This window comes from Nicotiana tomentosiformis, chromosome 2, assembly GCF_000390325.3.
Source record: "Nicotiana tomentosiformis chromosome 2, ASM39032v3, whole genome shotgun sequence".
NCBI lineage: Eukaryota > Viridiplantae > Streptophyta > Magnoliopsida > Solanales > Solanaceae > Nicotiana > Nicotiana tomentosiformis.
The window spans coordinates 35868559-35892086 of NC_090813.1; the positions used below are offsets into that span (position 1 = coordinate 35868559).

The 23528-nt window shown below is 33.5% G+C and overlaps 3 protein-coding genes across 5 annotated transcripts; all 3 read left to right on the forward strand.

The window, feature by feature from the left end:
• The first annotated feature begins 216 nt into the window (after positions 1-216).
• On the forward strand, positions 217-4219 carry LOC104120132 (uncharacterized). Its single transcript, XM_009631853.4, has 5 exons — positions 217-658; positions 743-787; positions 1166-1471; positions 1573-1751; positions 3906-4219. Exons 1-5 carry the CDS (start codon positions 427-429, stop codon positions 4155-4157), a joined length of 1014 nt encoding a protein of 337 aa, XP_009630148.1. The 5' UTR covers positions 217-426; the 3' UTR covers positions 4158-4219.
• A 2192-nt stretch (positions 4220-6411) lies between these two features.
• On the forward strand, positions 6412-9794 carry LOC104120141 (RHOMBOID-like protein 9, chloroplastic). 3 transcript variants are annotated; one of them, XM_009631865.4, is made up of 7 exons: positions 6412-6570; positions 7354-7816; positions 7909-8089; positions 8193-8358; positions 8794-8964; positions 9135-9280; positions 9366-9794. In XM_009631865.4, exons 2-7 carry the CDS (start codon positions 7471-7473, stop codon positions 9604-9606), a joined length of 1251 nt encoding a protein of 416 aa, XP_009630160.1. In that variant the 5' UTR covers positions 6412-6570; positions 7354-7470; the 3' UTR covers positions 9607-9794. The 3 variants fall into 3 exon arrangements, with proteins under 3 accessions (XP_009630160.1, XP_070051255.1, XP_009630164.1); XM_070195154.1 differs by having other exon boundaries at positions 7915-8089; XM_009631869.4 differs by lacking the exon at positions 6412-6570 and adding an exon at positions 6581-6741.
• An 11122-nt stretch (positions 9795-20916) lies between these two features.
• Positions 20917-22450, forward strand: LOC104096921 (membrane protein PM19L-like). Its single transcript, XM_009603377.4, has 4 exons — positions 20917-21177; positions 21298-21475; positions 22022-22070; positions 22189-22450. Exons 1-4 carry the CDS (start codon positions 21045-21047, stop codon positions 22312-22314), a joined length of 486 nt encoding a protein of 161 aa, XP_009601672.1. The 5' UTR covers positions 20917-21044; the 3' UTR covers positions 22315-22450.
• Positions 22451-23528: the final 1078 nt, after the last annotated feature.

Genomic DNA, 23528 nt, shown 5'->3' on the forward strand with positions numbered 1-23528 from the left:
AAATGGTCATTAATTATGATATAACCAAATTGTATGTCCAGTACGGGGTATATTTACCTACTCTAGTTCACTTAGTCACCAAACTTCCTCTCCATTTTTTATGTAAAATCAATATCAGATTGGACCTCTCCTTAAATTTTATTTGCAGATAAACCAAGTATTCATCTGGCCCACTTTTAAACCTCATAATTTTTTCTTGTTTTTTCTTTTATTTTCAAAAGAGGGTGTGGGTTGCTTTCAAATTGGAAATTTAAATTTGAAATCTCTGAGGCTTAGTTTTTGGAAGTTACTTGTTGCGCAGCTGCTATTTTAGCATCTTTTTTTTGCTGATTCTACAGTCAAAAGTTTTTTGAAATTTATATATCCTCCTTTCTTTTTATTTAAAAAGAGAACAACTTTTAAAGACCACCCAAAATCTTCATTATTATGAAACTAGAACCTAGCATGGAACAGTCAACTATTGGAAGTTCAAGAAGAAGAGATGATGGAGACTTCAACTTAAGAGAATGGACTCTAAAGGCCAAAATTAGCAGAGAAAATACCAATTCAAGAAGATTTTCAGCTTCTTATATTAGAAGTTTCAGAGAAGATGCTAAGTCTTTTAGATCAAACATATCTATTTCAAGTACTGCTTCTTCCCCTGGCTACACCTTAAGAGGTAATACAACTAACACTATTTCCCTCTTTCCTCATCATTATTGTTTTATACTATTTTCTTATAAAGTTTTTATCTTTCTTACAGAAGAAATTGACCCTTCAACTTATTCTTTTACCGCTGCCCTTAAAGGTGAGTCCTTTAGAATATCAGTTAAAATTTCTGTCGTTTACACATGCTAATTCAACATCTAGCGTCAATGAGTTCAGAATGCGTGATATTTTAATTTCTTTAGCATATGTGTATGTTCTAATGGGAGCCTTGGAACAGCAGTAATGTTGTCTTCGTGTGATCAATAGGTCACACGTGTTAGCCGTGGAAGCAACCACTGATGTTTACACTAGGGTGGGATGTATGCATCACACCCTTGGGTACGGCCCTTCCCCGAACATTGCGTGAACGCGGAATGCCTTGTGCACCGGGTTGCGCTAGCATATGTGTATATTGTTTGAGCCAAATTCTTCCATTTTTCAACTTCACAGAATTTTTGGTTTGTTTGTTTGAGTGCAGCATTGCAGGCAAAAACAATATATAGTTGGGAATACATGTCACCAGATGGATTGGCTCTAAATTCCAAGTGGAATGAGGCTGAGAAATATATCTGTAATCCCTTATCGGGAGAAGTTCCTTTGGAATGTCTATCTGCGAAAACACTAAGTGGGAGATCATTTCGCCAATTAACCAGCAAAATCACCATGTCTGCACCTTTGATTTATCCTTCTCAATTTCAGACTCGACAATTCCAAACAAAACCTCCTACAAAAGTAGTACCTCATTTGCCTACACATGAAGTTGAATTCCAAATTCCAAGCAAAGGTCTAAACACTTTTTATCTTTCCATTTCTTAGTTACTATAATATGTTAAATTACATTATTTGTTCGACTTACTATTTTGTACATTTTTATTATTATTTTAGAGAAGAAGGGTAGCATTACTAGAGATGTGGGAATACAGAGTAGTAATCCAGCTTACATAAGTTCAAGGAGTCCAAGTCCTGCTCGTACTCCATCCATTGAGGAAAGATCTACAAAACGGTGCGAAGCAGATGCTGATGATTCACCTATGACTACTCCTGAATTAAAATCTGAGAAACTGGTACGTAATATTTTGGTACTTTCTACGATAAATTCCAATACTAGTTAATTACTCCAATGTTATGCATGGTCTATCTGTAACCTCCCTGTACTTTTAAGCGAACTTACGCATAACTTGATCACTTCACTTAACCATCATATTATTTTGAGTATAACTAATACGTACTAGTAATAGTGTAAATGACTTTTACATTGTCTCGTTATTTAAAATTGAAATGTCGACTAGTGACCTAGAAAATAAGGTAAGCAGCCCTGATAACTTATAAATTCTTTTCCTTGACTAAGTCGAATAAGTGGCGTAGCCACCCAATGCCCGGGTAGTCAAGCGCCCACCCTTTGCCAAAATATTATCCTGCATATAAGTTAAATAATATTGTATTTTATATATATATATATATATATATATATATATATATATATATATATATATATATTTTGAACATTCTTAACACGGTTGAGACAATCTAGCGGTTCAGTGTGTTCAAAGTGACGTTTTGTTCCAGGGTTCAAAGTTCTGCCGATTTGTTTACCAAAACTAAATGGAGACCATCATGTGTGGTCGATTTGATTCTTTTTCAATCTAAATTTTTTAATAAAATAACTCTTAAAACTTAAAATTTGTATAGAAATAAAAAACTAATCTTAAAAGTAATTTTTAACTAAAAGTTATTTCTTAAATAAATTTTATAATTTAAAAATCAAGCTTTACAAAAATTTCTTCAACAAAAGCTCTTTAGAAACTACAAATTCTCTCAACTCTCTATTTCCTTTGGTTTTATGCTTACTTTTATTATTAAAATTTCTAATGTTATTTTTTGTTATTTTAATTTTGATTTATAAAATTATAGTTCTATTAATTTTTTTTTATTGTTTAATTAAATGTTGGGTAGTTTGATTTAAAAATTTGATACACCATTCATGGATAAAAAACAATTATGACTTATTTAAAGTTTAAACACCCTTGGCGAAATTCTTGGCTACACCACCGTCAAAAATGATACTCCCTCCGTTTCAATTTATGTGAACATGTTTGATTGGACACAAAGTTTAAGAAAAAATGAACACTTTTGAAATTTATGATCCTAAACAAATTAAAAAGGGTCATTCTATTTTAACTGACCAAAAAATAAATATGAATAGAGTGAGTAATACTTTTCGTACTAGGTGGGGGACTTTACAACTAATTGGTCCCTAGAGCATCGTTCACATATATTAAGTACCATGCACATGCAAAAATGACATTACTTGCATTTGTAATTGTGGGCACTAAATAAGTTCTTGTGCTGCTTCTTGGAACGAGTGAGACATCGTAGCTTTCAATTGATTTTTTCCTTTTTATTTTAGTTTGATTTTGTTAGAAATGGTTATTAGCTGTGCTTGTAGAGGAAAAAGTCACTTTAGGAAGCCAAAAAAGTTATGCGCTCCACCGAAAAGATTCTTTAGGAATTGTCATCTTCTCAACTATACTTCTCAATAATTCATGCAAGAAAGAAAAGTTTCTTTCTAGTACCATATCGGCATCTCCTTTATCAAAGTGAATTTAACTTATATAAAATTCTTTTATACTATTAATGTATTTTAATTTATTATTTTTCATGTTATTATAGTAGAGCATAATCACTTCTTCTTTTAGGTGGCTGAACGTACTTGTGTAAATTAGAACTGTCATTATACAGCTTATCTCACCTTTTTATTCTTTTCTTCTTTCCAGCTATTTTATACTCCGATAACTGTTAGTTTAAGATTCTTAAAAGATCCTAAGAGCTTTACCATTGCCTTGTATCATTGTCACCTTTTTCAGGTAAAGCATCTTTTTCCTACTAAAAGAAAATGTGTAAAATAAGAATTCAATGCACCACAGTAAAAGATACTCCTATTTACACAAATTGAGTCACTTATAACGTAATTAAAGGTAAATCTCTATAACAACAGTAATAGGTAACCTCGTTAAAATAGTAAGTAATCTGCTGCATGCAATGGGTTAAATTATGTCAATGTATATAATTTAAGTGCAAAGAAAAATAAGGATATTGTTTATGACACGAGTTAAGTAATTTCCCAATCGAAGTGATATTGTGGATTGAGTTCAGAATCACATGCAAACATTAGAGATGGTGACATTGAATGTAATAATTTGTACGTGAAATGTTTATAGGTGGAAGTGAAAGAAACAAGACGAGAAGAAGACACAAAAAGAAATGGGGAGCAGGTGGAAGAGAGAAATACTAATAATTACAAAGGGAAGCAGAGCAGTAGTAAGAGCAGGTACAGGGAAATTGGTGCAGGGTGCTTGTCATGGAGGAGTTTATGTATGAGAGAAAAAAAGCATAATAGTACTAGCTGTAAATCTATAAGGAAGAAGAAGAAGAAAAACAACATTTTTCTTTGCCATATAAATGGATGTTAAATGGAACAATATTATGTCCTTGCTTTTGGATAGAAAGATTCTTTCTTTCCCTTTGATCAGTAGTACTATTACTTGTCTCTTCTCTATTTCTCTCTTGTTTCTTAGATACTACAAAATCTATTAGAGGAACATGAAAGTGCAATCATGAATTGCAGCAGTTCAGAATAGGGTCATGCATTTTTTTTTTATTAATCTTTTTCTGTTTTTTTGCCTTCTAGGTATGTTATGTACTTATGTTCTTTAATTTCTCTTTCTTGTTACATAATTTTGTTCTGAGTAGAGCTGACAACTTGACTATCACGTGCATGCATGCTTCCGTTAGAAACCAAAATTCTGTGCTACGGGTGTAAAAGAATCTATTCAAACATACTGTTGTTTTAACCATGTCCAATTATTGCATGGTTCGTGATTGTGAAACTGATATTAATTGAGAAAGATACTCAAATTAAAAAAGAAAACACCAATTGATATATTATTGCAGCAGTACTTTTATTCTGAAAGAAGAGTTTATAAGAATGACTTTGTTGAAAATTATCAAACAGTTCTAACTAAGATTGTGTTGAGGTTTTGTTTTTAAGATGAAATAGTCTTAAAATGAGGGTGAATGGGAAATGGAGGGAAAATAAAAATTTTGAGTAAAATTTTAAGTTTCCCCTCTTGACAATGAGACATTGTCCCATATTGGAAGAGGAAAAGATTTTTGGTGGGTATATATATAATTGCTCTTCTTGTAGCTCTTAAAGAGTTGAGAAGAAAGCAAGCCTCGCGCCGTCGTCGTCGTCGCTCGCTTGATTAATTTTTTGGACCAAATTTATTTGTTAATAGTAAATATTAACGTAAGATTATCCGTATTTGTAACGGATATTTTCCAATCCGTGTATTGACCATTTGGTAGCCGCCTAATGCTCTTCCCACCATGAATGTGCTTGCTCCACAAACAAGCTAATGCTTGCTCCACCATAGAGGGTGGACGATTGGTCTTCTTCAACACTGGCTGCTATATATATGTGCAGCAGCTGTTGAAGAAAGACACACACAATACACAAGACCAACAAACTGAAAATCGCTCAATAGATTTGACTATACATTGCACTCCTTCCTCTCAGCATTTCCATACGATTTTCTGAGTTTCTACTCCTTCGTTCTGCATTGTTTTAACTTCAAACAAAGCAACTGTAAGTGTGATTTGCTACCGAACTTTGTGTTCGCTGAAACACTGGGGTTTGAAGTACCGCTATACCAGTGTGTGATTCGTTCTATCCTGGGAGGAAATAATCCATTACCTTGGGTACTAGGAGGGGATTAAATTCCTTAAGGAAACACTGTGAATTCAGTGGGCTCGAATTAATTACTGTTTCATTACGTTAACTTATATTTTGCAGAATTATTATTTACAAATACAGCAATATTGGCGGGAATAACAGATTGATCTTGGCCAACACCTTAAAAGAACATATTTAGTACCTTAGCTTTACAGCGGTATATTGTCAAAACATCATAAGAGTTCTTGATTAATGTAACTTCACTATTCTAAGATATGCTGCAACTTGAAGGAAGCAATCGATCATCTAAAGCTTGAGAAGAGGCTTAACGAAACCTATATCCAAACTCAACTTCATACTGGGTGCAAACCAAGGTGAATGCATGTTGGAGACTACTTTATTTAATTCACGAAAGTACTTCATATGTAAGAATGAAATACTGACGATTTTACTAGAGTAATGTAAGTAATTTACTAGAGTTTATATGGCGTAAGTTTTTTGCATTGGTAGTGCAAAATATAATTATATAATTAAATTACTTGTAAGATAAAACTATATATACTCCAGTAACTAATGTGCTATCACATAAACTTTACTGATAATATCAATGTTAAAAATATTTACACAAAAAGAGCCTATATATCATAAAGTACTCAAGACGTAAATGAGTGGTGCTGGTGGGTCCCCCGGCAAAGAATAGCCTACTTAAACATATGCAACTCTACTGTCCACTTGTTATTAAGAAAAAGAAGGGAAGGAAAATTATATAGGCGGTCTAAGTTGACCTAAGAAACATTTTCTTTTCGAGCATTTAATCCTGGTTTAACTAAATAGATTTAGTGGGACCTACTCAAAGCCCAAACACTGGCTATGGGAGTGCTTTTACTACAGGTGGCAAAGTTTTAGTGGGACAATGGTGATAAGGTACAATTTCATTTGGATCTTTCTGTTTCTTCGTACGTCTTCCATAGCCTAATTAAGGATATCATTAGACACTCATGTTTATCTTCTACTAATCAATATTAGTAATACTGTAATCCCTTCCCTGCATTAAATGGAACTGATGAGGCCGCCGGTACTTGTGGCTGCTGTCTTGTTTATGGACATCTCTCCAACTATCTCGGACGATCACTTTTAGTTCTTCTCTAAAGGTCATATGTTATATACTTAATTCTCTTCTTTTACTAAACACTCTCTTCTGTTACAGTAAAGGTAGAATAGTAAAGTCTCTGTATGTAACATGGAATTTTATGTCGAGATCAAGAAGGGGTTGTGTTTGCACGCTTTAATGATCTAATGTTTGCTGTTATACATGAATGAAAGTAAGTATTTCATTGCAATAGTTCTGTAATTGATCAGAGTGATCTTTACTTTGGTTGTAAGGCAGTTCAGTACTGTTCTGGCATGTGATTGAGCTAAATCTTGAGATGGACTCAGTAAAATCACTGCACTAAATAAGGATTAGAATTAGCAAGTCAATTAGGAAATGATATTACAATTGCTCGTTCAAATATGAGTTTTTCATTCATGGGACAACATATCAAAATAAGGCATGTAGCTGCACTAATAGCGTAAAAATTCTTTAATTGTCAGTGTATATCCTAGAAGCTAGCAACGCAGAATAATATTTTCGTAAGCTAAAAAAGTCCCTAAAAGAATTGTTGGCCTTGGACGAATTATAGGCATACTCAAGCAAAACGCGCCATATATAATATATATTGCTTTCAGAAGTTGCATCACTAGAAATATTTAAGGACTTTGCAAAAAATTTCACATTATAACACATTTTTATAGAGGCTCTCATACATGACACCCCACTGAGGCTTAGTAAATTGCAGGGTGTACTTCCATAAACTTTGTAGTTCATACAATTCGTTGATATCATACAAAATGAAAGTGCATTTGGTTCTGATACAAATCTTCTTTGGATGCAGAAGTTTATGTACAAGAAAGTTTGACATTTTCTCAATTCACAAAAATATATCTAAGGTCACTAGTAAGAATGACCATGCATTACTTTAAGGAACTAGTATAATGCTGAAAAAGATATAATGGTGTTGACTACAGTATTATTGGGAAGAGTTCATAGCAGGGGATGCATTCCACAGCTAGTTTTGCCTAAAATAAGTCATGTATATAAAGAGAAAAAAAGAATGCACCTCTTTGTATCCCGGCTTTCACATAGCACTCAGAGAAGAATATTTTGGACAGTGAAATCTGCACTGAACAATCAGGAGAAGCAACTGAGAGCCTTAGATTCTTACTTCCAAAAGCTCAATAATAGAACAGGAGCTTCCTCTTCGAATGAGATAGAAGAAATAACTGGCAAAAATCATCAACTTAAAGCAGAGAAATCACTGAAATCTTTAAATGATTTTAGTGGAAAAGCCAATGGAGGTAAGAATGCAAGCAATGCTATTTTATGGACTAACTTTGTACTATCAACTATATTGTTGTGATCTAGCAAACCTTATACTTATCTTGTTCAGGTGCAGAGTCAAAATTGCATGCTTTTTCGTCTTCTGATGACGAAACATTTGAAGAAACATCATATTTTTCCATGAAAATGATCAACAGTGGTGGCAGGGCTAAGAAACTAAAACAGTACTTGAAGTTAAAAGCTAAGGACATTGGCAGTTCAAACCAAGAATCATCTAGTTTTTACTTGATGTAAGACACCAACTTCCTATTGAAATTTTGCAACTGCTACTTTAGTCATGTATATATTCTAACTTTCTACCATTTCTAATGCGTTCTGCCTATCTTGATGCAGAGGAATACTGGCTTCTCTAAACATTGCAGTTTTCCTCTTCGAGACAGCTAGTCCAGTCAGGAACTCTGAAATAGGGATGCTTTCACTTCCAATGGTATATGGAGCAAAGATAAATCATTTGATCCTACTTGGCGAATGGTGGAGACTTCTGACACCAATGTTTCTGGTACAAGATTGAAAATTGGTTCGTCCTTAAATGATTGAATTGCCCTAGAACTGTATAGAAGTACAATTAGATTGTAGCATGGTATATGATTAAGTTATTTGCCACATGTTCTTTTAAAGAAGTTTTGTTACATAAAATCAGCTTTTGCTGATGAACCTAGAGTGGACTAGATTTATTCAAGATATACAGAAGTAAAACAGCATGTATAGCAACAGATAAGCTTAATTCGTTGTTAGGAACAGAACGTATAGGTTACTGACTATGAGTGTAACCACTATACACTGATAGTATAAATGCTTTTTACAATATCTGGTCGTTTAAAAGATAATTACAGGTAACTACATATTTAGTAACATGAATGTAAAATTTTCATTAAATTATCGGTGAATATAGCTTAAATCCATTTAATTTAATTATTGATCTGCTATATTGCAGCACTCAGGAGTCCTTCACATAGCCCTTGGTTGTTGGGTGCTTCTTAGTTTTGGGCCTCAAGTATGCAAAGCATATGGTTCATTTGCATTTTTCCTGATATATATTCTTGGAGGTATTTCTGGTAACCTATTCAGCTTTCTTCACACCCCAGAGCCAACTGTTGGAGGAACTGTAAGTTCCATTGCCATTACATCAAATTCTTTTTTTCTCATTTCAACCTATTTGGCATCAATTTCTGCTCTTGCCTTCCTCAGAAGTTTTGAAAATGTGGAGTTGAAACATGTTTCTACATACATATATGTAAAAATGAAAATCTAAGTCAAAAATTGTATACTTCTTAGGGACCTGGTTTTGCTTTAATAGGAGCTTGGCTCATTTATCAAGTTCGGAACAAAGACATGATAGGAAAAGAAGGCATGATTGAGAAGGCGATGATGGTCACTGCTTTCAGCTTTGTGCTTAGCAACTTTGGGCCTATAGATAACTGGTTAGTACTACATTCAGTCTTAAATATTAGTCGTTTTGGCAAACTTGATTTGTTTTTAAATATTTGACTTTAATTATAATTGCAGGGCACATTTTGGAGCAGCTTTAATGGGAATAGCATATGGTTATCTTACATGTCCAACTCTTCAACTTGACAATGCAGCTTCAGAAAGTGGACAAAAAGAAGGAATCACATTGTTTAAACAATATTCAGATCCTTGTAAATCTCTTCTTTGCTTCTCAGTCTTCATTCTGCTGCTGGCTTCCTTGCTTTTGGTAATAGAACCTCCTCTCAACTCAATAGCTGAAGCTGCAGACAGGTTCTAAGCTGAAGCAGAGTGCTTAAAACCCCAAATACCTTATAAATAGGCGTGTTGTATATAGTTTTTGAATGTAATGAGTCTTTTGCAAATTCTAACTTATCGTCTGTTCAAATTTGATTGCTCCAAAACAAGGAGTAACAACATTGGCTCTATTTATATAGGAAGAACCAAAAACCTAGGTTTATGCTTTTAGATTTTTTTTATTATTCTTTGAACCTTAATAATATCTTCGATGTTTATGTGCAAAATCATAAATTAAAATTGTCTTTGAAATAAAACAATAAAAGAAAGAAGAATAATATTGCAGAGAAAAGAGAAATAGGATTCTTATTAATTTTGGGATGATTTACAATGGGGTAAAGCCCCTCTATTTATATTTCCACGTGGCAGAACCTCCTCAGGGAATATAAGGTTTTCATGAGGTTGATCTTGAGCCGCCATCCAAGCACGAATACCTTCGTTTAAGAGAATATTTTTGGTGTAGAAAGTCTCAAATTCAGGATCTTCCGTTGCGCGAATTTCCTGAGAAACGAAGTCATAGGTACGTAGGTTCAGGGTTAGACCGACTACTCCAGGAGCACTCATCCACCCTTAGTAAGCTATCTTTGGTTGCTAAGCAAGTCGGGCACTATACTAGGACGTGGATCGATCATGACGAGAATGGACTTCTCCGTAATGTACTGTAAATATAATAGAAGAGGCAGAGTCCAATTTCCCTCCCTTCTTGACCAGACGAAGGAGATATGAACTCCATTTAGGCGGGTCAGGGTTTGGCTTGACCCTGTGTTCTCCCGGGTCGGAGACGAGAACTTGAAAGTGAATCATTCAGTGGTGGGGTGTTCATAGAACATAAGGCCTCGCTTGGAGAAAAATGACTTAGCCACAAAGTAACAAACTGTCTAAAAGATAGACATTCAATCTAAGTACAATTCTATTCATAACACTCCCCCTTGAATGTCTACTCAATAGGTAATGTGCTTCGTTAAAACCTTAACTAAAATAAAACCCAGTGGAAAAAAATTCTAGAGAAGGAAAAAGAGTACATGTGTTTAGAAATACTCCTTTTGGTTGCCTCGTTAAAAACCTTGCAAGGAAAACCCAGTGGGACAAAATCTTGTAAGGAAAAAAGAGTACAACATGAATTAACTCCCCCTGATGAGAGCATTAATTCACATCCTTGAGCCTTCGCGTCCCAAACTTATACACCAGCTTCTTGAAGGTTGACGTCGGTAGAGATTTGGTGAACAAATCAGTCATATTATCACTTGAACGAATCTGTTGCACATTGATATCACCATTCTTTTGAAACTCATGTGTGAAAAATAACTTCGGTGAAATATGTTTTGTCCTATCTCCTTTTATGAATGCTCCATTCAATTGGGCTATGCATGATGCATTGTCTTCATACAAAATCGTGAGTAGTGTGTCACATTTCAAACCACATTTGTCTCGAATAAGATATATTATAGACCTCAACCACACACATTCTCGACTTGTTTCATGAATAGCAATTATCTCAACATGATTAGATGAAGTAGCCATGATTGATTGCTTAGTCGATCGCCAAGATATGGCAGTGCCTTCACATGTAAACACATAGTCTGTTTGAGTCGAGCCTTATGTGGGTCGGATAAATATCCAGCATCGGCATAACCAACAAGATCGGGACTGTATTTGTTGCCATAAAATAAGCCCATATCGGTAGTCCATTTTAGATACCGAAATATATGTTTGATTCCATTCCAATGTCTCCTCGTAGGAGCAGAACTATATCTTGCTAAGACATTAACTGAAAAAATTATGTCAGGTCTTGTAGTATTAGCAAGATACATTAGTGCACAAATTGTCCTAAGATATGGTACTTGAGGACCAAGTAGCTCTTCATTCTTTTCTTGAAGTCGGAACGGATCCTTATTCACATCAAGTGATTGAACCACCATCGGAGTACTTAATGGATGTACTCCATCCATGTAAAACCGTTTCAATACCTTTTCTGTGAAGGCAGATTGATGAACAAAAATTTCATTTGCCAAATGTTCAATTTGCAAACCGAGACATAATTATGTCTTCCCGAGATCTTTCATCTCAAATTTCTTCTTTAAATAATCAATTGCCTTTTGGAGTTCTATAGGAGTTCCAATAAGGTTTATTTCATTAACATATACGGCAAGTACAACAAACTTCGATGTTGTTTTCTTTATAAAAGCACATGGACAAATGACATCATTTATATAACCTTCCTTTGATAAATACTCACTAAGGCGGTTATACCACATTCGTCTTGATTGCTTTAGACCATACAAAAATCTTTGCAATTTGATTGAAAATATTTCTCGGGACTTTGAATTATATGTATCCGGCATTTAAAATCCTTCGGAAATTTTTATGTATATCTCATTATCAAGTGAGCCATAAAGGTAGGTTGTAACCACATCCATTAAATGCATGTCAAGCTTTTCATGGACAACAAAACTAATGAGATAACCAAATATTATTGCATCCATAACAGATGAATATGTCTTTTCATAATCGACACCAAGCCTTTGTGAAATTTTTTGGGCAATTAGGTGAGCCTTATATCTTTGTACCTCATTTTTCTCATTCCTCTTACGTACAAAGACTCATTTATAGCCAATAGGCTTAACACCATTAGGCGTTTGGACTACAGGCCCAAAAACTTCACGTTTCACAAGTGAATTCCCATTCTAACCAATCACGTCTTTGTCAACATTCTCCAACAGATTGAGGTTCAAAATCCTCACTATCTTGCATAATTCTAGATGTAATATTATATGCAAAGACATAATCTACGACTATATCCAATCGATTCAAATTTATCTCAATATCGATTTAATTTATTGGTAGTCCCTTATTTTCTTGAGTGGCATGCTCAATGATTTCATCATGAATCTCAGGATTGGTTAAATCGTTGATTTCTTCATTAGGCTCTTTCGTAGTGTCATCTTGATCATTTATTTTTCTTTTTCTAGGATTTCGATCCTTAGAACCCAATTGTCTGCCACGCTTTAGGCATGCTTTTGACTCACTAGCTACGATACTAGAAGATTGTCCAACAGGAATATCAATACGAATTGGAACATTCTCTGCAGGGATATGTGATTTTGTTATCCTTTTCAGATTTGTAAATGCGTCTGGCATTTGATTTGCTATTTTCTGAAAGTGAATGATCTTTTGCACCTCTTTTTCACAAAAAGAGGCATGTGGATCAAGATGAGACAATGGTGGATTTTTTCATTAAATTTTCCGTTTATTTTCATCAATTTCTCCCCCTAATTTTGGGGAAAATGCCTCATCGAATCGACAATCTGCAAATCGAGCATTGAACAAATCTCCCTTTAATATTTCAAGGTAGCGAATAATGGAGGGCGATTCAAACCCAACATATATTCCTAACCTTCTTTGGGAACCCATTTTGGTGCGATATGGCGGTGCTACAGGCACATATACTGCGCATCCAAAATTTCTTAAATGGGATATATAAGGTTCATGACCCAAAATTAATTACAACAGGGAATATTTATGATAATTTGTAGGTCTGAGACGAACTAGCATTGTTGCATGCAAAATGGCATGACCCCAACAGAAGTAGGTAGCCTCATTTTCATGAGTAACGATCTTGCTATCAATTGCAAACGTTTAATCAAAGACTCTACAAGGCCATTTTGAGTATGAACATGAGCTGCATGATGTTCCACTTTTATCCCAATTGATAAGCAATAATCATTAAATATTTGGGATGAAAATTCAGCAGCATTATCAAGTCTAATAGATTTAATTGGATTATCGGGAAATTGTGCCCGTAATCGGATTAAGACCATGAAGTATCTAAACGACCCACTAGGTGGGTGAATAGGTCCACAAATTTCCCTTTGTATACGTTCTAAAAACGCATGTGACTCAACCCCAACCTTTGCTGGTGATGGTTTAATAATTAACTTGCCTTGATAACAAGAAGTACGAGAAAATTCATTATTTAAAATAATCTTTAAATTCTTTAATGGATGCCCATTTGAGTTTTCTATAATTTTCTCATCATAATTGATCCAGGATGTCCCAATTGATCATGCCAAAGTACAAAAGTATTGGAATCAATGACATTTTGGTTTACGATAGAATGTGCCTCAATTGCGCTAATTCTTGTCCAATACATGTCACAAAATAAAGATGAGAATTTCTCAATAACCCTAATCTGGTCAGAGATATTTTTGGCAACGATAAGATATTCAAGATTATTCTCATCTATTGTCTCAGTATGAAATCCATTTCGGCGGATATTTTTAAAACTCAACAAGTTCCTCTTGGACTTGGAGGAGAATATTGCATTATCTATGATAGGTATTGTTCCCCTAGGGAGAGTTATAGTAGCTCTTCCAGAGCTTTCAATTAGATTACTACTACCAGAAATTGTAGTAACATCTGCCTTACACATACTTAAACGAGAAAAATATTTCTTCTCTTTGAATATTGTATGTGTCGTATATGAATCAATTAAACAAATAGTTTTACAATTAGACTTTGATCCAAGTTTGCTTTGTGAGATATCCATATTTGCTTCTCATGGTTTGACATACAAAAGTAATATACGCATAAATAGGCAATTTTAATAAATTTGCAATAATAATAGATGCAAAATGATATTTATCATTAAAAAAGAAACTAAAACATCAAGTTCGATACGTAATATATAGTAACCATTATTGTATGCGGGTAGTGATTTTCTAAATAAAACCAATTAGTCTGAGAAGTAATGTCAATATTAAGAGTAGCTAAAGAATAGTATAATTTTATTGTCAGTTCTACTAATAATCCCATATTATGCACTATAGTAATTGGCCGATGTAATAATGACACTAAAACTTAGTACACAACTGTTCATATTAAAACAACTAAATTTTGGAAATGCTCCCAAGTTCCCACCCATTATATTCAACATATTCCCTATATTCTACAATTAAAAAACATACTTAGAAAAAAGTATTACTTGTCTAAAAATGGTATCTTGATATTTAATAGTAAATGGTGCAAAAGTTGTTTATAGGAGTAAAATAAAATTTAAAATTCAAGCAAGATAACAGTCGATATAAAGAATTAAGTACTAGTTGTTATAAAATAAAAGCAATTTAGTAAAACATGAACAAGACATGTTGTTATGAAATACAAGCAATTTAGTAAAACATGAACAAGAAATGAAGATAGAGAGAAGGAAGAGATTTTCTTCTTCAATTGTGTGTATTTTCTTATCTATTACAAGGCCTTTATATAGGCATGAAAAGTGAAGAAAAATATGTCATTGAATATGTCATTAAGTTAAGCATAGAAATATGTCATTGAATATGTCATTAAGCATTTGAGAAGATCATGGAGGAAGAGTAGACATCCACCATAATTTGATTTTTCTTATAATACTCCCCCTTGGATGTCCATAGATAATGTGCCTCGTTAAAATCTTATTAGGAAAAAACCCTTAGGAAAAAAATTCTAGTAAAGGAAAAAGAGTATACATGTTTAGAAATACGCCTTTTGGTTGCCTCGTTAAAAACCTTACAAGGAAAATCCAGTGAGACAAAATCTTGTAAGGAAAAAAGAGTACAACGCTATTAACCTCCCTGATGAGAGCATCAATTTTTATCCTTGAGCCTTCGCATCTCAATCATATACACTAGTTTCTTGAAGGTTGACGTCGGTAGAGATTTGGTGAACAGATCAACCATATTATCACTTGAACGGATCTGTTGCACATTGATATCACTATTCTTTTGAAGATCATGTGTGAAAAATAACTTTGGTGAAATTTGTTTTGTCCTATCCCTTTTATGAATCCTCTCTTCAATTGGGTTATGCATGCTGCATTGTCTTCATATAAAATTGTGGGTAGTTTGTCATACTTCAAACCATATTTGTCTCGAATAAGGTGTATTATAGACCTCAACCATACACATTCTCGACTTGCTTCATGAATAGCAATTATCTCAACATGATTAGATGAAGTAGCCACGATTGATTGATTAGTCGATCGCATAGATATGACAGTGCCTCCATATGTAAACACATAGCCTGTTTGAGATCGAGTCTTGTGTGGGTCATATAAATACCCGGCATCGGCATAACCAATAAGATCGGGACTGCAATCATTGCCATAAAATAATTCCATATCGGTAGTCCCTTTTAGATACCATAATATGTGTTTGATTTCATTCCAATGTCTCCTTGTAGGAGCAGAGCTATATCTTGTTAAGACATTAACTGAAAAAGTTATGTCAGATCTTGTAATATTAGAAAGATACATTAGTGCACTAATTGCACCAAGATATGTTACTTTGGGACCAAGAAGCTCTTCATTATTTTCATGAGGTCGAAATGGATGTGTTTTATCCATATAGAATCGCTTTAAAATCATTTTAGTGTATGCTGATTGATGGACAAAAATTCCATTTTTCATATACTCAATTTGTAGACCAAGACAAAATTTTGTCTTTCCAAGATCTTTCTTTAAAAAGTCTACTTCTTTAGGAAGCTCTACTGCTTTAAGAAGCTCCCTAGGAGTTCCAATGATATTTAAATCATCAACATACACGGTGATTATAATAAATTTAGATCTAGATTTTTTTATAAAGACACAAGATCAAATTGAATTATTTTTGTACCCTTATTTCAACAGGTACTCACTCACGCGATTATACCACATGCGTCCTGATTGTTTCAATCTGTATAAGGATTTTTTGAAGCTTTATTTAATAAATTTATTAGAAACCTTAATATGCTTCAGAACAATTTAAATCCTTCAATGATTTTCATTATACGCATATCACGTTTTTCTTGTATTGCCAAATTAAAACTTGAAATGGCGACATCCACCACAGGAGAACATGTCTCTATATAATCAATGCCAAGATATTTACATATCTTCTTGTGACACAAGTCGTCTTTATGTCTACCGACTTATTTTTTCGCACAAGAACACATTTATACATCCACTGGCTTTATACTTTCAGGTGTTGGGACTATCCGTCCAACTTCATATTTTTCAGGTGAAATCAATTTTCATTGCGTATTTTTCATTTGACCAATCATTTATATGTCCAAATTTCATGATAGATTTGAGCTCAATATCCTCGTCAATATTAATAATATTGAGCGCTACATTATATTAACAATATCGTCAACGATCATTTTATATCAGTTCTACTATTAACCAATAAAGACATAACTTATTGAGATCTCTTAATCTTATTATTTTCAGGTACCTGAGCCTCTCCCATGAGGTCTTATGAAGTATTATGTTGTGATGCTCTTCTAGAGCACTTGCCTCCTTATTATGACCATCTTGAACATGTGCTCCTCTCCTTCTTCGAGGAGTTTTATCTTTGGAACCGATTAGTCTATTATGCTTCATGTATGTCATAGACTCTATTCATTATAAATTTTATTTTATTTGGAGCATTAGCAACTGAATATGACATTTAGCTTTGGATCAGCAAATACGTCTGGTAATATTTTGCAAATGAATTATCACTTGAACTTCAAGTTCACATTTTCTCGTACGAGGATCTAGATGTACTCATAATAATTCATTACATGCATTACTTTTTCAGCTGCCCATTTTCTCCCCCTATTGTTGGGATCACCAACACATATCCCTAGCCTTATTTGGGGATCCATCTTTGTGCATTGTGGTGGAACAATTAAATCATATAGTACATTCATATTTCTAGATGAAAATTATTTGGTTCTTGACCCTGAACCGATTGTGATAGGGAGAACTTATTATAAGTTGGCTAGATGCGTACAAGTGCTGTTGTATATTAAATAATACATCACATACCAAATTTTATTTTGGCAGTTTTGTTCTCATAATCAATGGTTTAGATATAATTGGAGGCATACAATTTTTGCTAAATCAACTTGGATTTAAACCAGTATTATCAAGATAAATCATCATAATTTTTATTCTGGAACTGTGTTCTAATAATTTGAGTAATCAATCTTGCAAAAGTCAAACTGCAAGTTGATAACAAATGCACATGTGACCATAAAATAGATGCATCTATTAAAATCATATAATAGTAAACGGTCCACATGGAAGGTGACTGAGCCCATATATTTATCACATTTTATTCATTCCAGAAATCAAGGGATTCAATCCCAACTTTAACTGGTATATCATGAGAATAAGCAGCACAAGAGAATTCTTGAAGAATCTTATATTTTTTCAATATATGCCAATGTAATTCTCAATTAACTTTTTTCGCATCATAATTGAACCGAGATGGTCAACCGGTCATGCCAACTAATATTTATTTCAGTAAACCTCTAGTTTACTTGTGGCTTGTGATTGCATCATCATGCTACAAATAGAAGAAAATTCAGGTAACCTTTCATATTTATCCGGTATGATTATAGTAATATAAAGATATTCAATCTTCTTTTTATTTATAGTCTCAATATGCCAACCACTTTGGCTAATATATTTGTAAATCAAAATGTTTCTTTTGAGACTTACTACAATATTAATGCCATGAACAGTTTCATTCATCCGGGTAGTAACAAATTAGTTCTCTCAGAGCTCATAACTGCTTTTGTACTACAAGATCTTTTGTCATACCATTCATAAATGAATGTCTCCTTCACAAAGAGAATCATATCATAATAATTGTCATGTTCAAAATCATCATAAGCAAAATAATTTCTTGCTTTAATTTTACTTTTAATAACTTTCATAAGGCTTGACAAAATAATTTTGGCGTATCACATGTATGCGACTAATGATATGTTCATGTAACTACACAGTAATATTCATTATCTTTCTTTGTCTCAAACCTCCCTTAGAGGTGAGTTGTAGTATTTATCCAGTAATGCACAAGTATATTATTATGCATAATCTTTATCACATATATATATTTTCACATTCACTTTCAGGAATGAGTATGCAATCTCAATGTTTATCACAAGTCACATTCTCTTCAAAGAATTTCTCCCTTTTATAATTACCATAGTGATAACTATTATTATTTTGGCCTTTCGCCCGCCCACATTCATTGGTCAATCATTTGTCTTTATTAAGACTTATCATGCACTGCTATCACATTCACTTCAAGAATGGAGCAAATCAAGTGGGACAAGTTTCATGCTTTTTCATGAAAAATACATTATTTTTCTTTAGTTATTATTATTATTATTATTATCAATATGGTGCATTAGGACTCAAACCCAATGCCTTACCCATATAAAGGCATGCTAGGCTATAATGCGTTGGAACTTGAATCCAACGTCTTTTCATCAACATAGTGCGTTGGGACTTGAACACATCGTCTTACCCTTAATCTTTGGCATAATAGGCCAAAATTCACTAGGACTTGCATTCGGGCCTTTAAAATATTATTACTTCATAATTATAGGCATAAGTAAATTAACTTTCAAGAAGACTTATATAACTATTTCAATCTTGAAACAGTTCCTCTGCAACAAAAATGTTAGTTAGGATATATGCCAATTTTTTTTTTAAATGATACAATTATTTTTATATTTTAATAAATTAATTAGGGGAAAGATGCAGATAACCTATAACCACTTATATTTTAAAGACTATAAGAACTTCACCAAAAAAATTCAATATGGAGGAATGAGCCTTATGTTTCCAGCAAAAATATTTAAGGCTTAATGCATAACCGTGACTATTATAAATTATAACTATAATGAGTTTATATTGATTGTATATTTGAATGCCAAATTTGCAAGGTACTGTAAAATCACTTACATATTTGATAATTTTGCTTTCAATGAAATACATCATGTGATGGTAAAAATATTATTACTCCCTCCATTTCAATTTATGTGAACCTATTTTCTTTTTAGTCCATGCCAAAAAGAATGACCCCTTTCCTTATTTGGAAACAACTTACCTTTATACAATGATTTATAGCCACACAAAATATATGTGCCTCATTTTACACCACAAGTTCAAAAGTCTTCTCTCTTTTCTTAAACTCCGTGCCCAGTCAAATTGGTTCACATATATTAAAACAGAGGGAGTATTAAATTACCTTAATAATGATCTATCATAGTATGTAAACGGTCAGAACATATATATACACTGGAATATTATCTTTGTCATATAAGAGATGTAGCAAATAAAGACATACCTTTCCAGCTCTTTATTTCATTCGATACAATTGAAAAAAATATTTAAATAAACACTGCACATAAAGTTAATGCAAAGATATGAAAGTATGAATGAGTTTAGATGGATGTAAAACTTATCTTTGTATTATCATCCAAGACATTTTTCATTGTACTTGATCTCATTGTCTGCTTATAATTTACATAGTCTTGACGTAGAAGATCATGAAATGAAATGAGCAATTCGTGCTGATAACGTGTTATAAAATAAAAGCAATTTAGTAAAACATGAACAAGACATGTTGTTATGAAATAAAAGCAATTTATTAAAACATGAACAAGAAATGGAGATAGAGAGAAGGAAGAGATTTTCTTCTTCAATTGTGTGTATTTTCTTATCTATTACAAAGCCTTTATATAGGCATGAGAAGTGAAGAAAAATATGTCATTGAATATGTCATTAAGTATAAAAATATGTCATTCAATATGTCATTAAGCATTTGAGAAGATCATGGAAGAAAAGTAGACGTCACCGTAATATGATTTTTCTTATAACACTAGTTTACCAATAGATCTGCGAGTTTCATTTTAGACAAGGTATAATTGATTAATTAAGTGTGCAATGGCTCATTGTTGAATAAAAAATTATATATCGAGCAAGTCTGAGATAATATGCGATAAATTGTTTCAAGACTGACTTAAGTTGCTCCTTTTTTTTTTTTTTTTTTTTTGTAGAAGATAGTATATAAATTTCAACTCACAACCAAAACTTTTAATTTTACTTCCATTCCCTAAAATGGAAAAAGGAAAGAAAAAGAAAAAAAGATCAGTTGACTATTGTATAGCCATTCTAAAAGGTTGCTATTTAAGAATTAGTTAATGCGTCTTGAATTTTGATTTTTGAGTTTAAATTTTCGGGATAAAAATGTCCTGAATTGTCCTAAAGTTAAGATTTTTAGTTTAAAATTTCAGGATAAAATCTGTACTGGCTAATCTCTAAATAGTATCGGTGAGGATAGTTATCTGTGCACTTGGCGAGGGGCCTCGAACCATGGGCTTGGGCTTCGAGAGTGTCTGCGCAATGGGCTTAAGTAACAAATGCAAGCCCACCAACATAAAGAAGAAGCATAAAACCAAGTTGTAACACCTGTAAAGTGTAGCAAAGGAGTCGCGACCACGTATCCAACAAACAAAATACTAAACTCCTATTTTCAGGAAAAAAACAGACATGCAACCATCAATACTATAAGCAAAAGCAGAGGAACTCTGACTCTCAGCTGAGCCTAATTAAGTTAATCAAATTTAATGGCGAACGGAAGGGGTGGCAGAAGCCTAATGGGACCATTCTTGGTCATAAACTTCGTAGTTTATTTAATAATACTAGGACTTGCTGCCTGGTCACTTGACAAATACATAGATGGCGAACAAAATCACCCCCGTATAATATTCAGCACTTAATTTCCTTCTTCATAAAATAACATACTTTTGAGTTCTCTGTTCGATAGTGTATATATATAGTTTGTTTAATTGCTCTGTTTGTGTTTGTGCAATGTAACAGATTTAGGTGGGAATACATCGACAAGTTTTATGTTGATATTTGCATTGATTGGTGGAGTCATGGGTGCTTCCTCTATGCTAGCTGGGTTTGTTCATCTCAGAAAATGGAATACTCAAAGTTTGGCTAGTGCTGCTTCTTCAGCTATCATCTCTTGGGCCATTACTGCTCTTGCTTTTGGGTACTACTAATAACTATTACTACCTCCTGACCTATATTTTTTTTGTCATTTGGCCAATGAATTTGTTTCAAAATAGTTCGTATTTTAGAAAAATAAGAAATGTTTATTACCTTGTTTCCAAATTAACCGTACCAATTCAATTAATGGTAATGGAATATTAAGTAAGTAGTATGATGTTTAAGAGAAAGTGCAGGATAGTTTAGACGAATACTTTATGGTTATTACTATAGGCAGACCTACCCTTTGGGTGGGGTCATCGGCCACCGATAAAAGTGTATATATTTTGATTGTCACCCTAACATTCAAATCTTCGGTTGTTGTATTGGTTGATTCGGGTGCACAACTTGACTTTTAGTGGTTCATTCCGACTTCAGCATATGCTCAAATTTGCCTCTGATTACCATATGTGTTTTTCTCAAGGGGTGTCTAAAATTTTAAGACATAATATGGATCGAAGGTAGTATTCCTTTTACTATTTTGAGACATTCCATGATTATACAATAAATTGCTAATCTTCTCACTGTGTTGGATGAACTTGTGATGCAGTCTAGTTTGCAAGCAGATAATAATGGGAGGGCACAGAGGAAAACGCCTGGTAATTGTCTCTGTAAAACCTCCATTTATTACCAGCATTTAATATTCAGCTACAAAATTTGTTCTAATGTTAAGAAGTCATTTCAACTTTTCTTTTTGTTGGTATAATTAATGGACAGCAAACTTTGGAAGCCTTGATTACCATAGCAATGGTGAGTCAATTACTGTATATACTGTTGCTGCACGCTGGCATTTTCCGCAACAGGTACGGACCTGTTTATGGTTCCTATGGGCCTCAGCACTAGCTTTCTCCAGCCCCTTCCTTTGTCTGGCTCTGAAATTGCTCGATTCAGTTACACTGATAATGTACACTTTGGAGTCGGTATATATAAATTAAATCCATAGAAATAGCTAATGGAAGTAGATGTTAGTCTGGTTTCTGGGATGGCTCAGCTACCATTCTTCTTCTTCTTTTAGTATAGTTTATAAGGATATTTATTTGTTTTTTAGAGAATTTTCCACTATGCGGATTAGACTCAAAATGATGTACTTTGTACGGTCAATATCTGAGGTAAACTTGGACATTGTATGCCTAATATCTGGGGAAAAGTATGCTTGCTTTTCAATAAAGTGGTTAACATTTTAGATGTCACTCCATTTCCCTCAACTAGCATAGAAAGAAATAGCTGCACATGAAAAAATGGATTTTCGGCTAAGATGGGAAAACTCGAGTTGCCAACATTTACAAGCTACATGGGGAATTCCAAACATGACAAGCAAGGGTTAGTTCCTTCATTGAAATGAAAGGTTTATGGGGAATAAGTAGTTGTGGACTGATAGAAAAGAGAAGAAACTGAAAACCGAAACCAACCGATAAGAGGAAACAGAAAGAACCACCTCAATGATTTTCGAGAAGAGGGAACAACAACAACATATATAGTGTAATTTTACAAGTGCGGTCTAAGAAGAATAGTGCGTAAGTTAATTTTACCCCTATCTTGTGCAAGTGGAGAATTTATTTCTGATAGACCCTCCGCTTAAGGAAAACATAGTCAGTAGTCACATCAGTTTAAAAAAGAAATACGATAGTGAAGAAAACATGGAAAAAGAAGTGGTAACAGTATCAAGACAATAAGAAAACCAAAGCTGAAAAAATATTTGGTAGTAATAGAAATCTAAGAATAAGAAAATACAAGAATAATACTAGTACTAGTGATATGAAAAATACGCTCAACTACCTATTAACTTTCTACCTTAAATTACACCCTCTTATTAAGAATCATATTCTCGGTAAGCTAAAGATGAATCATATCCTGCCTAATCACCTTACCTCTCCCCGGTACTTCTTCGGTATTTATACAGTTACAAGTTTTTAAACCAACACTAATGGAGACGAGTCTTTCAGGTTTTGTAAAAACTGAAAGAAGCATTAATAAGAACTTTTCTCTAATGGCGTTTGCAAAAACTGAAAATCTTCTGACTTTTTCTTTTTACCTGTTTTGAGAATAAACGCATTCGA